We start from the raw sequence: 13,611 nt of genomic DNA, 5'->3' as shown, positions 1-13,611 counted from the left end.
GAAATAAAATATACTATCAAGTATCAACCATGATAAAGAAAATGTCGATCTTTACAGGACCAAAGGTCGAATTCGCGGTATACTTCGCAGACAGTATTGCGCTATCTTTTCAACTTTTGACCTCTTTGATGGCGAATGTTTACAAGCTTTTCCGAAGCTATTGTAAATTTAAATAGATGCGCTTATCCATTATTTTGATATAATAATACTAATAAAATATATAAAAGAAATAGAAAAGAATGGAGTATACTACTTAGCTATTGTATTTTTTGTTCAACCTAATTGTCCCATTTATGACTGCATATCTTTCCTTCTTTTTTATAAACAGCAAAAATGCAAAGATTTTTTCAAACACAAAAAATAATCTTTTTTTAGCAGTAGACAGTATAAAATGTTTAATGATATAAATTATTTATCCTAAACATAGTAATTAATGCTTGATAAATTAAATTTTCAATGAGTGCGTATATATCGGAATGATTTTAGAGAAAAAATTAATAAATACCCGATTAAGTACAGCAAACTATTATTAAAAGATAAAATAAAAAATTTTAATATATATTAAAATTTTAAAAAGATAGTAAATATTATATTATAGTAAATATTTATGGCATAATTTAATGAACATTATATATATAACCCTGTATAATGTTACACAAGCACTTTTTGTATCTGATATTGTCCCAAATATAATACATAAAACAAAAAAGTAAGTCATGCATTACTTCAACCAAAATAAAATTGTATAATTATTCTTATTTCTGTTTTTATTCTTTGAATGCTTTATTTAATTATCATAATGTTTTATATTTTGCGTATTATACAAAGATTGGATTAATATAAATCACAAGTAATAATTTTTATAATTAAATTATATAATTTGATATCCTAAGAAATTGTTTAAAATATCAATGAAAAGATCTTTATCTTAAGTTTCTTAAAGAATGCATTAAATTACATTGATGCATTTAATACATTTAATATTCATCACAATAAAAATTCGTTCTATTCCATTTTAGTTTCGATTTACCTGAAATAATTGTCAAAAGTGCACAAATTTTTCGGCCTTTTATTTACACTATGAGGTATTAAAAAAAATAACATCCCCTAGTTATGGCAGTAACATCTAATCTGCCTAGGTTGGATTGAAATTTGTGTATGGCTACCCCCACGCTTGCGCGTAAGAAACTTCCTCGACGTATTCGAAATCGATACCGCGGAAGAAGGGAAGGTAACATCGAATTTCGCCCCGAGTTTGCCCTGCAATCGATCGCGACCAGAATTTCCATAGGTCATAGCGGTCGAACTTGAAGTCTTACCACGCATTGCAGCGTTCGGCAGCGTTACCAACGCGACGACTAGCCGACAACAATAATTCATTTCCGCCGAAAAGGGCGCTAATTATGGCCCGGGCAAGAACGTGGGCTGGAAAAACCGGCTAAACGTTTATTCATGAAAACCACGAGGACATCGATCGCAATGTCGAAACTAAACAACCGAAAGCCGTCATTCGATAGAAACTAAAACGCGGAATTTCTTACAGATGATCAGTGACCTGAACCGTTAAATACACAAACCTCATACGTGATAAATTACGTAAGAAAACTTTAAGTAAATACTTTATCCACTAGTATTTACCAATCTATCTAATCAAATAAAAGAAGATATTGTTACGGATTATCTCTCCAAAACTTATCTACCAAAAAACACTAAACTACAAATTAATTTGTGATAAAAAATATGATAAAATTATAATAAAATTCACAAATATATAAGAATAAAAATTGGTATTTTATGTCATATTTATTCTCATAAATGTATTTCAGTTTTTCTTGGGTACATATTGACCAAAAACTAATATTGTTCGTAATAAATCTAAAAGAAACAAATAATATTCTTAAAAAATAAGAATATATTTTAAATGTAAAAAACTTATCATGCCAAATTCTATGGATAAGAATATAATTAAATTAAACGCGAATACATTTATAGTACAAAAAATATAAAAATATCACAAATTAAAATTAAAATTAAAATTAAAAAGAACAATAACTTAATAAGAAAATTCTTTGAAACAATCGATGCTACCTAATTAAATAATTTTGCATTTGATTATACAGTTTCGCAATGTATTATGAACCGTCTGTTCATATGATAAATATTATTGATAACACCAAGAAAATGATAGCAAACCGGATCTTGTTTTGTTGAGAAAACTTAGAAAATCTACACTAACATTAACGTTATTGAACATACGCTAATAACCATCGGTCCAGACACCATAATGACTATCTGATTCATTATGAACGTCAATATGCCCGTGTCAAATCTCTTTTCGAAACGGACTTAATTTTGCTCTTCTAATCAATCATGCGTAATAAATCATTTTGTTAATATTCAATAACCTGACGTATACCTTATGATTGATATAACATGCTGAAAATCAACAAATTAAATAATGCAACTTAGTAGTGGAAAAAGTGAATATAATTTAGAAGATCGGAAGAGCTTGCCAGTTTTGATTAAATGCTATTCAATTGACAGCAAATCTACCGGCGCGACTAAGAGATGAGTCAATAAAAGGGAGTTTCGAGTGTAAATCGCGATCACTCATCAATAAAATCCACGTGCAAATACGTTACCTCCGAGCATACGTAATGACGTTGTTTTTCAGGCTCGTACTGGCGAAACAATAACCATCGGTTTCGCAGGTGTAATTGGTATCCGAGCAGATATCACAATAGCACTTCAGTCCTAAAAACAACAGATTTAAGTTATTATACAAATATCTAGAAATTTAAGTTTTTAATTGTCTTATTACCTACATAAAAATAATCTAAAGTATATTCTTTCATAAAATGTTGAATATTCTTTAGTGAAATTAGATATCATGCTTTTTACAATTTCTAAATGTTTTGTATTAAAATCAATTAGTAGGTCAGTATTTAATCTATTAATAGTTTTTAAAATAATGATGCCAAATATTTTGATTCAATTAGAGTATTAGAGTATTAAAAATATAATTATGCCTTTTACTTGTTTCTAAATAGAGAGATAAATGCCTTTTACTTTTTACAATTTATACAATTATTATAACTTAAAGATTTACTTTAAATCAAATTATATTGACGAATTATTAATTTCTTCATATATATTATTTATACACACTATTATTATATGTTATAATTTCTTATATTTATAATTACAATTAGCTTATAATAATATAACCACATCGAAAAATTATATGAATATGATTATAAATGTGGATAGATCAATATTTTTCCTATTTTCTATAGACTTTTGTGACTAAGTATATATGGATTATATGATGATATCGAGTTCTAGAGGCAAAATAAATTTCGCGAAAGAAACGCTTGCGTGGTTCAGCATGGAATGGAAGAAATATGGGAAGGAAGATATTATCGTGAAACGCTATACGGCACTTACCACAATTGAGGGGCAGTTTATTTTACGATAATACAACATTGCATCGTAAGTTTCGCAAATATTGACACACAATTTCCAGGATACGTTGAATACTTATCAATTTCAATTACCCTTTGAGATAAATTCAGTTTTTACAAGCAAAGATTATTGTATAAAATTTAAGTTATCAAGAAGACTTTAAAAATTTTTAGAAAATAAAAATTTTAATATCGAATTATGATATTATTACAACTAATACAAAAATTTTTATTTATTATAATTCTTAAAAAAAATGTATGTGTTAAATATTTAGAATCAGTCTATATCATACAAAGAAACAAAAATCAGTCAATAAGTAGAAAACAGATTTAAAGAATATAGAATAGATTATAATAGAAATCAGTACAAATTTAACAACGGTATATATAAATTATATATAAATTAACAGGCTTATCTATCTAAAATATTATTCTTCATGTGCTTTCTGTTTATAAGAAGAAAAGAAAATAAAAAACATAAAATAAAAGTATTAATGTTTACGTAAAAAGAAATTTTAATCCTAATTTAAATAAGAAAAAAAAATGTTTTCATGTATTATAAATATATATAGGTGTATACACACATATACATATACATACATATATAATATACATTTAAATTACAAATAAGAATCAATTTTGATAAAAAGATATTCTTATACGATTATGTTACATTATATGTTTTCAATCCATTAATACAAAGTCTTATATTAAGAATAATACTCTACTTATTAATCGATAATTAATTCAATATGGTCGTGCTGGCATCGCGCGATTTCTTTTTAAATCTAATTTACAATTCAGCATTACAATATCGAAAAAACACTATCGCGATCTTAAATTACGCATTCATAAGACGCATCAAATGCGCGCAATGATGTTTTCATTGAACTTTTAACATTAACTGTGTCCATAAATTTTACATTTTGTATAATTTTATATTCAATTAATCAATTAATAATATTAATGTTAACATTAATTAATTACAGATATTAATTAAAATTACATAAAGCTGCTCAAATAAAATAAAATAATATTTTATAATAAGATATAAATTTATCATAATATGCAAAGCACAATATTTCTTGCAAGTATAAGTTGTAAACAAGTTATAAATTCAAAACTGAAATAACATTAAATAAAATTTCTAACAATTATCTTACATGTATTTCGTAATTATTACTTCTAAGATTATTACCTCTAAAAAACAATACATTGTTCACAGTATAGACAGTTTTTTCTTGACAAATTCAATTCAAATTCTCAAGTTATTTTTTACCAATAAACACGGAAATTATTAAAAATAATTTGTAGCTATCTCTAACAGTTTTCTTGAAATATGTATTTTTATTATGATGTCTTGTGTCAAGAAAGATAGAGACAGATGGATATTTTTTTCGTACCTGATATTGATCAAAATCACGTCACTCACCCTCCCTCCATATCTTACGAGAGAAAATGTTATGACTTCAATGTTTTATTGGACAGTAAGATGACGTGCGTGTTAAATATTATCTATGTATTGCGTTCGATCGCAGATTACAACTGAAAACTTAAGACAGATATGACTGTTGAGAATATGGCGACGTTGTGTAACATAATGGTGTTTATCAGACATTTTGCGTCGATATCACGTTTGATACGTTATAAATAACCATTGTCCGTCCTAAATCTCATAATAAAAGCGTTATCAATAAGCATTGCTATAAAATAGTACTAAAATTTATTTAAAAAATGCACTGTTACACACATACATAAATAAATTTATATTTTATCTTTTTATTATATTATTTTTTTCATGTTTAATAATTAAAATGTATATATTTTTGATAAATAATTTAATTGAATAGCGTGGCAAATTTTATCAATAACATTTTTTAATTAACTATTTATTCTTTCAAAAAATTCTGAGTTACAATTAAAATATTTATAAAATTTAATAATAGTTTTAAAAAAATGTTGTATAAATAATTATTTCAATAATAAATTAATTGAAAGTATAAAAAGTGTATATTATAAAAAGACTATGGTATACACGGACGACTTCAATCACGCCACTAACAAGTAAACCTGTCCTAATGGAAAACACTCCAAACTTTTTTTTCAAACTTGGCACAAATGTAGAATTATGAAAAATATATATTTCATCCATGTTTTTCCCATTTTTGCCTTTCTAAGAATTAAGTTATTGTCTTTATTTTTTGCTCTTACAGTTATTCAATTCAGATGTTACAAAGGTAATTTAATTTTTATACAAACATTTATTTATTTGAAACATTTTTCAAGTAAACAATTTATTACAAAAATTTGATTAATTTGCCATATTAAAAATAATTTAACTAAATAGCTTTTACTATATATCTATCTATATTATTTTATAATCGTATTTTTTTATATTTTTTGCTAATTTCTTTAAAGATTTTTTTAAGCAAATAATTTTGAAAATCTGATCTCATATTCGTAATCAGCGGTAAAAACTTTTATATTCTGTATTAAATTTTGTTCTTTAAATACTATTATGTGATGTGATACTCATGTGAGGGTAAAAATTAAAAGATAGTAACTGTTCTTAAAACTGTTTATGGACAAAAATAGAAAAAATTCAAAAACATGGATAAAATATTTTTCGTTCTACATTTCATAGTTCTACATTGCCAAGTTTAAAAGGAATCGAAGTATCTCAACTCGGATAAATTTCATTGTAAGTGACGAATCACCGAGATTCAATGATAGTTCTACTGTGTAGCTATTAAATTGCGAATGTATACGATTTTATAGTGTCATAAATTTATTTCTAATATATATTCCAATAAAAAAGTGTTTTTATTGGCATTGTTATTCAGTAGAATTACTAAATCGTGTACCGTGATTTATCACTTAATGGCACGAATAAGCCGTGACTTTAACATATTGACTGCTACACGATGATTATCCATGATTGGCAACATCTGACTTTTCAATGTTGCCTTAAAAATTACACATAATTACCTTTTTAAAACTTATATAAAAATTTGTTAATATTATTGTTTAATATCAAATTACAAATAACAAAAATAACTAGATAATAACATAAGGAAAAGTCACTAAGAAGTAATTTATTTGAAAGGCCTTCTAAAGTGGCATTTCCTTATTTTTTGTAAACTAAATATTTAATATTCACAGAAATATTATATTTTATTATATAATTGTCTTAAACCGTCAATTTATTTGATAGTTGACTCTTTTACTATTACTATCCCAGTTTTGAAATATTAATTTCTCAAAAGTTTATTTAATGATTTACAATGTAAATCACATTATAAAATATGGAATAATAAAAACTACTATATCATTTTTATATTATCTCTTCGCTTTTAATCTTCGATTGTAATAAGCTTTTTTTGAAGTATAATACTTAAGCAAAGCCTTTCAGTACGTACACAACTCTCAGCCATTTTCAAAAAATATCAAATTAAAAAATATAATATTTTTGAATCCTCCCTGCTTTCAGATTTATTAGAGTCGTCAAAAGAAAGCGGCATATAGCCGTGATCATAGTGCTCGTGGTTACTATGCTACGAACTCGGATTCGATTCTCATCATATGTAAGAATTTTTTGAATTTTTTTACCTAAAAAATAAAATAAAATAAAATAAAGCTAATTTAATCAAGACGAGTTTATTTCTTGAAATGCAATTATAATATTAAAAGGCACTTTCTTTTAAATTTATGCACAAAACTCATGAATCTCATGATCATATTCTTTTATATATTATATTATATTATATGCCACTTTTTCATCAAAATTATACTTTAATACTTAATTACAAATTATAAAGAAATTTAAGAGAAAAAAAAATAAAAGAGATTATACAAAGAAATAAAAAATAAATTAAAACTTTGTATTAATCTATCATATTTACAAATAGATTACAATTATTTGGATAATAATAAATACATAAGTACTTATTATAAAACAAAAGTTCACACCATGCACATTTTATAAAAGACATAGATAAATTTAGAAAAAAATGCCTTTTAATATTTTGTACTTATGTTTTAAGAAACAAAATCGTCTTGATTACATTGACTTTATTTTATTTTACACTTTATATTTTTTAGGTAAAAAAAAATGTTTTAATGTAACGCACAACGGAAATCGAAAACCTAAGTTCGCACGCATCATATAGCAAGCGTTATCACCGCTCGGTTACGCCGCCTTCTTCCGAACAGCTGTAAATAAAACTGAAGATACGGAGAATTTGAAAATACTGTACATATATTTTAATTTTCTCGAAAACAACTAAGAATATTGCATATAGCTTTACTCTTATTATAAAATATTATACTATAAAAAAGCTTATTACAATCGGCGACCCAAATCTGCCGCCCTCTCCTTGTAAGACGTCTTCTACGAGAGGTATTAGTTATTATTTGCGTTTATATGCGTTATGTGATATAATATAAATACATATAATTATACATGGAATCTCGTTAACGTCGTTATAACGCCAGTTCTTTTCCTGGATCTTACAACACTTTTATCAAACAACCTGCAAATGTTAATACCCCGTAAGAATCTATAGAATAACAATGCACCGACGGCATAAAGAAATAGCCATGCACGGTACTTTGACTATCGGTTGCAGAAGCGTGTGCTGTTTTTTCAATGAGGTTTCGAGAGCCCGATTTACATGCACGACAATTACCAAACATTGAATCCATCAGAGCGAAGCCGAACGTAAGAGGAAGGATATAACAAAAATACATATAACAAATAAAGAATGAATAAAATACGCGAGAGATAATTCAAAAAGATAAAAATTGTATGTGTTTTGTATATGTATTTGTATGTTGAGAGATAAAAGAACAAGACATCCTTTTCATTATGCCGACAATATCGTTAAATTGAGTATTTCTGAATAAAGTTTTATAGCACTCAAGTTTTTATACTGTTTACATTATAGCTTACTAATTATTTGCATCTATATTTATTTTGATACTAAGCAAGAAATTCTTACTTCTATACTCTCTAAATTTCTTAGAGTGAAACATTACTCTAAAAGAATAAAAATTGAACTTGTGTAGCAATGTTCGAGTGATTTGTCACTCTAATTAGAGTAAAAATTCACTCTTATAGAGTGCATTTTCACTTTAATTAGAGTGACAAATCACTCGAACATTACACAAGTTCAATTTTCACTCTTTTAGAGTGATGTTTTACTCTAGGAAATTTAGAGAGTATAGAAAAATATTTGTCAAAATAAAAAACCATATCTGAATCTAAAAAGATAATATGAATTTAAAAGATTTTTTTACAGTAGAGTTCAATGTTAATGGTTAAAGTTGCTATGCTTTTCATAATATAATGACTAACTACGAAATCTATTTCTGCTGAATCGCTTGTTCACTTTGTGTTTTGGATACACAATTTCTCACGTGTCGCAAAAACAATATCTATTAAATGCTGTTTAAATTAGTTAACAGATACAAATCAAAATTGAATGTTTTCCCGCAGACGTGCATTGATTACAACACCAAAAAAAGTAAGACGTACGGATTATGGAATGTATAATGCAAGGTAACGATGTATCTTAATTAAATATACTAATAAATGAGCTAAGAATGTGCAGATGGTAGCGATAGAAACATGTGATGTAAACAAATTCGCGTGATCACTAAATTATGTCTCGAAAATATTGCTTACTAAAAAATAATCTTTATTGGCAATATATTTATTTAAAGTATTTTGTATTTATTGCAAATAAGTAAGTTTTAGAAAAAGAAACACTAATAAGTTTTTCTTAAATCTATCGTGAACTCTAAAGTAATATTATATTACTTTAAGTTGAATATTTTGATAATAAATGTACAAAGTTTCGGTATCAAATTAAAAATACTACATTAATTATTTTACTTTTTTGTAATAATTATGATACTTTACAAAGAAATTACTGTCATAAATCTTAAAATATCTAGATATTAACCTTTCCTTGAACTCTATCATAAACTTAAGTAACCTTTGATAATAAAAGCATATATAGTATTGGTAAAACTTCGAGATATCAAATTAAAAATATATTATTTTATAAATTTAACGTATTTTTTATTTAAAAAAAATTGTGATATTTAAAAAATAAATTATTATATCTAAAATAATTTATTTTTAAAATATCGCAATTTTTTTTAAAGAGTAACAGTTATCTGGGCAATAAACAGATCCGACTGCTAATACACTTAATATCTCTCACGTTGAAATGAAACATGAAGCAGTTTAACATATTAAACAAGGATGAACATATGTATATAACGATTACACAAGGACAACCACCGTGTGGGTGTGTGGGTGTGTGTGTGGATGTGTGTGTGTGTGTGTGTGTGTGTGTGTGTGTGTGTGTGTGTGTGTGTGTGTGTGTGTGTGTGTGTGTGTGTGTGTGTGTGTGTGTGTGTGTGTGTTAAATAAGTAATTCCATTTCTCCTTAATTTTATAATTTGTTCTATTATTAATTATAATTTTTTATTTTGGTAATTATGGACTGAGTAATAAAGCGGTAATTTTTGTTTTTAGTTTTACAAAGTAAAGTTAAGAATGTATGTATCATCATAATAAATAAATTTTGTGTGAAAAGATAATATTACACAATTAAAACTTAATGTGATAATTTTAAATAAAAGAAGAATACAAGAAGGAATGTAAAAAGAAAGAATCACATCATCTTTATAACGATATACTTCTACTATAAATACCTTGTCTAGTAGATTTTTTCTTTTTTCTTTTTTAATGTAAAACTGTAGTCCCCTTCTACTATGAAACAAAGCACCAGTTTATGATAATTTTGATAAATTATTCAGTTATTTTAAGATTTTAAGATTGTGTTCTTGATTCTTGTTTCAATCGTAAGAAAATAATATTTTTCTAGTAAAAATTACTCATATCATACGTGAAATGGCAGGAGCGGGAATCAAAGCCGGGTCTTCCATTTGATGCATGACTACTCTATCATTAAGCTATCCAATGCCCCCCCCCCCCGGTATAGCGGAATACTGAAGGGGGTAAATTGCGCTCCGATGCGGCGCTGCTCTTGAAAAAGTATGGAGTCTCTCTCGCCGAGACCGTATGCACCGGCTCACCCTTCCGCATGCTTTTCGGACCTCGTGCAACAACGAGATTAAACGGCCCTTCTGTACACCACGGCGCGGCACGTTACTTACGCAACGTTATGTGCGCGTCGTTGAAGGGGAGAAAGAGTGAGAACGGGCGGAGAAGCGAAACGGAGACTGGAACGGAGGGACAGAGGAAGAGACAGAGACGCGCTACACAGAGGAACGATAAAACGAGCGCGAGACGAGGCTCGACGAAAATACAGAAAGAGCAGAGAAAGACAGAGAGAGAGAGAGAGAGAGAGACTTCACCCATACACACATGCGGAACACACAGAAGGATCGTCTACAAAGCAGAACGCGTGGGACAAACAGAAGTGCGTTCAACAAAGAGGCTCGCAGAAATCATTGTCTCTTTTTGTCTAACGCTTAACAATTTTCTTTCGCTCGCATTATCTACCACGAGTTGACTTTTGCACATAACTTTAAAATAACTTCGGGCGCAAGAGTGTAGTTGCTCGGCGAAATCAAATTGTTCAAATATGTACATATCCATCAGTTCTCTTTCTTTCGCGAAGATGATGGTCGATAGTCTACGATCGTCGATATTGCAGATTAACAAAAAATACGAATTATGTTCTAGAATAAATATACTTCATCCTTCTTTTATCATACATTGCTCCCCAATTTTAGAAGCTCTCATCGAGAATCTCTGACTTATTGTTAGACAATTAAATGAGTGTAAAGGCCACCAACGAGCAGATATTATATAGATGCTAATTTAATAAAATTATAAATGCGCTACAAAAAATTATGACTATATGTATAGTGTTTAAACACATAATTTTAAATTAACATCTAATATTTTCTTGTTTCATTGGCCTTTTACATTTATTCATTTATTAATTTTTTAACGGTTCTAATATATTTATTTTTCTCTGTGACTTTAATTTTAATAACAATTGTCTATTTTTCTAAAAACAAAATGTCAATCCGCGTATAATCTCCAAATTATACGAGATGGAAAATAAAAAGCTTCCTATTACCAATTATACCGAAACAATTTTTATTTGACATAAATGTTTTTTTAAAAGCTCCAAATAAAGTTTAATTTCCCCTTCAATGTATAATTAAAAAGAAGAGTTATATTGTATTTTAAACCAGATCAACCCCTATCCTTTATCCTCATGATTTTGCCGGCAAATTTTGATTTAATAGAAAACTGTACAAAACCCCATACAAAACATTATTACGGGGTTATAAACTCTGGCAATGTCGGACAATTTTCACATGTCTGAAACCGGCATTACCACCGTCCACTGATATAAATATAACTTGTTGTTTAATATTGAAAGTGCAAGTGTCGAAAGTGCATTTCCACCATTGCAAAAAAGTTATTAGTGTTATCGATATATCGAGATAAGGAATATAGCGTACCGTTCACCGGGGAGAACGCGTGGAGGAGACAGAGGAGCGCCAGGGCGAGGAGGCTCGCCATGCCGCCGTCGCGGACGCCTCTCATCTTTCCTGAGCTTCCTGAACGGAAGGAGCAGCCGGTGGTCCGCCGTGATGATGGTGATGGTCGTTGTCGCGGATGATCCGTCGTCACAAAGCGCAATCGAGGGTCGCCGGCTCAACGCCGTCGATCGCGGCAGGATCGTCGCGCGCGAGGCCCGACGACCGCTGCCGCCGGCCGCGGTATCATCCTCCGGCGACCACGCGCGGGCGAGGAGGTGAGGCGGCGAGGTGCCGCCTCGCCGACGAGACACTTGTCACCGCGGTCGCTGCCGTCCGTGCCGCTGGCTCGCGGCGCTCACTCGCATAAGAGCTCGCTTCCGAGAGCGAGCGCGACTCGCAACGCGTATTATTATTATTATTGTTGTTATATCACCGCACGCGCGGACGGACGCACGCACGCACGCACCGCCGTAACCGCTGCCGTTGCTGTTTCACGCCGCGTTTTCACATCGTCCGGAGCGAGCGCACGGTTGCTCCGGCCTGTACGCCGCTCGCCGACAAGTTATACCCCCGCCGATCGAGCAACACCCGGCGGCGACGATTATCTCGCTCGACAGAGCCAAGGAAGAAGGCGGGTGCAGGCGGAGCCCTTCCTTCCGGAGAGAAAGAGATCTCCACGAAGCGGTTATTTCGCACGAGCGACGATATCTCAGATACGCTAGATCGCGCGACGTCGCCGCCGCGAAAGGCGCGCCGCCATTTTCCTACCGACAGGCCCGGCCTATTGCGAATTCTCCGATGACGAACGCACGCTCACGTACACGGGGAACGTGTATGTACGTTTCACCAGTAGCCTACGACGGTATCACTGACAACCGCACGTCAACGGACTCGAAACTTGCGGAAACGACACTTCGCCGCGCATCATCGTCGTCGCCGTGATCGCCGTCGTCGTCGTCGTCGTCGTCGTCGGCACTCCACGACTTCGGCGCAATCTCGACGCGACTGTCACGCGGACCGCTCGCTAGAGCTTTTCACGCTGATCGTAGGACAGGGACAGCGACTCGTGTCGCTACTACTACCGCCACTACTGCCGTTGGCTCCTAAAGCGTTCCGTAAAATACGTCACTGCTTTCGTCAGTTTCGTATACAGCTGTACGCGTGCATGCTGCTCCATTTTCACAATTTTATTTTGAAAATGAGCTGAAAACCAAAACGATATAAGGATCGAATCAATAAAATAATAAGAAAGTAATAAAAATTAAAGAAACCTTTTATTACGTTGTAAAATATCCATTTGCTCCGAATAGACGGTGCTCCGAAATACGTTGTAAAAGCTGAAGAACTTGGAGCATTTATCAGTTGACTCTCGTACATTCATAACATCCTGTGGTTAATAAAAAATTTTAACTAATTAGCGATCTAGAGATTAAAAGCAATTTTAATACTTCACTTCGCACAAAGCATATTTATACTTTCATATAAAAAGTATACGATATAAAGAAATATAAAGAAATATATAGACATTTCTAATTTCTTAATCCGTCTGAGTTAAAGTAATTAGGAAATTAAAAACAAATCAAGAACAAATATTTTGTTCATTATTTAT

General features: G+C 30.5%; 1 protein-coding gene across 6 annotated transcripts in view; it reads right to left on the bottom strand.

Annotated features, from left to right (window-relative positions):
• The window catches only part of LOC105834262 (TGF-beta receptor type-1), a 36,809-nt gene extending 23,198 nt beyond the window's left edge, over positions 1–13,611 (bottom strand). For 2 of the 6 annotated variants that reach the window (XM_012676604.3, XM_012676605.3), the window contains exons 1-2: positions 11,982–13,600; positions 2,643–2,754 (exon numbers count right to left, since the gene is read on the bottom strand). In XM_012676604.3, the coding sequence (XP_012532058.1) occupies positions 2,643–2,754; positions 11,982–12,066 (197 nt within the window). In that variant the 5' untranslated portion in view covers positions 12,067–13,600. Of the gene's footprint in view, positions 1–2,642; positions 2,755–11,981 lie in introns of all 6 variants that reach the window. The other 4 variants (XM_028194488.2, XM_012676607.3, XM_012676603.3 and 1 more) reach the window with 4 other exon arrangements.

Source organism: Monomorium pharaonis, chromosome 2 (assembly GCF_013373865.1).
Source record: "Monomorium pharaonis isolate MP-MQ-018 chromosome 2, ASM1337386v2, whole genome shotgun sequence".
In the NCBI taxonomy this organism is placed as follows: Eukaryota; Metazoa; Arthropoda; class Insecta; order Hymenoptera; family Formicidae; genus Monomorium; species Monomorium pharaonis.
This window is presented reverse-complemented; position numbering and strand designations above follow the sequence as displayed.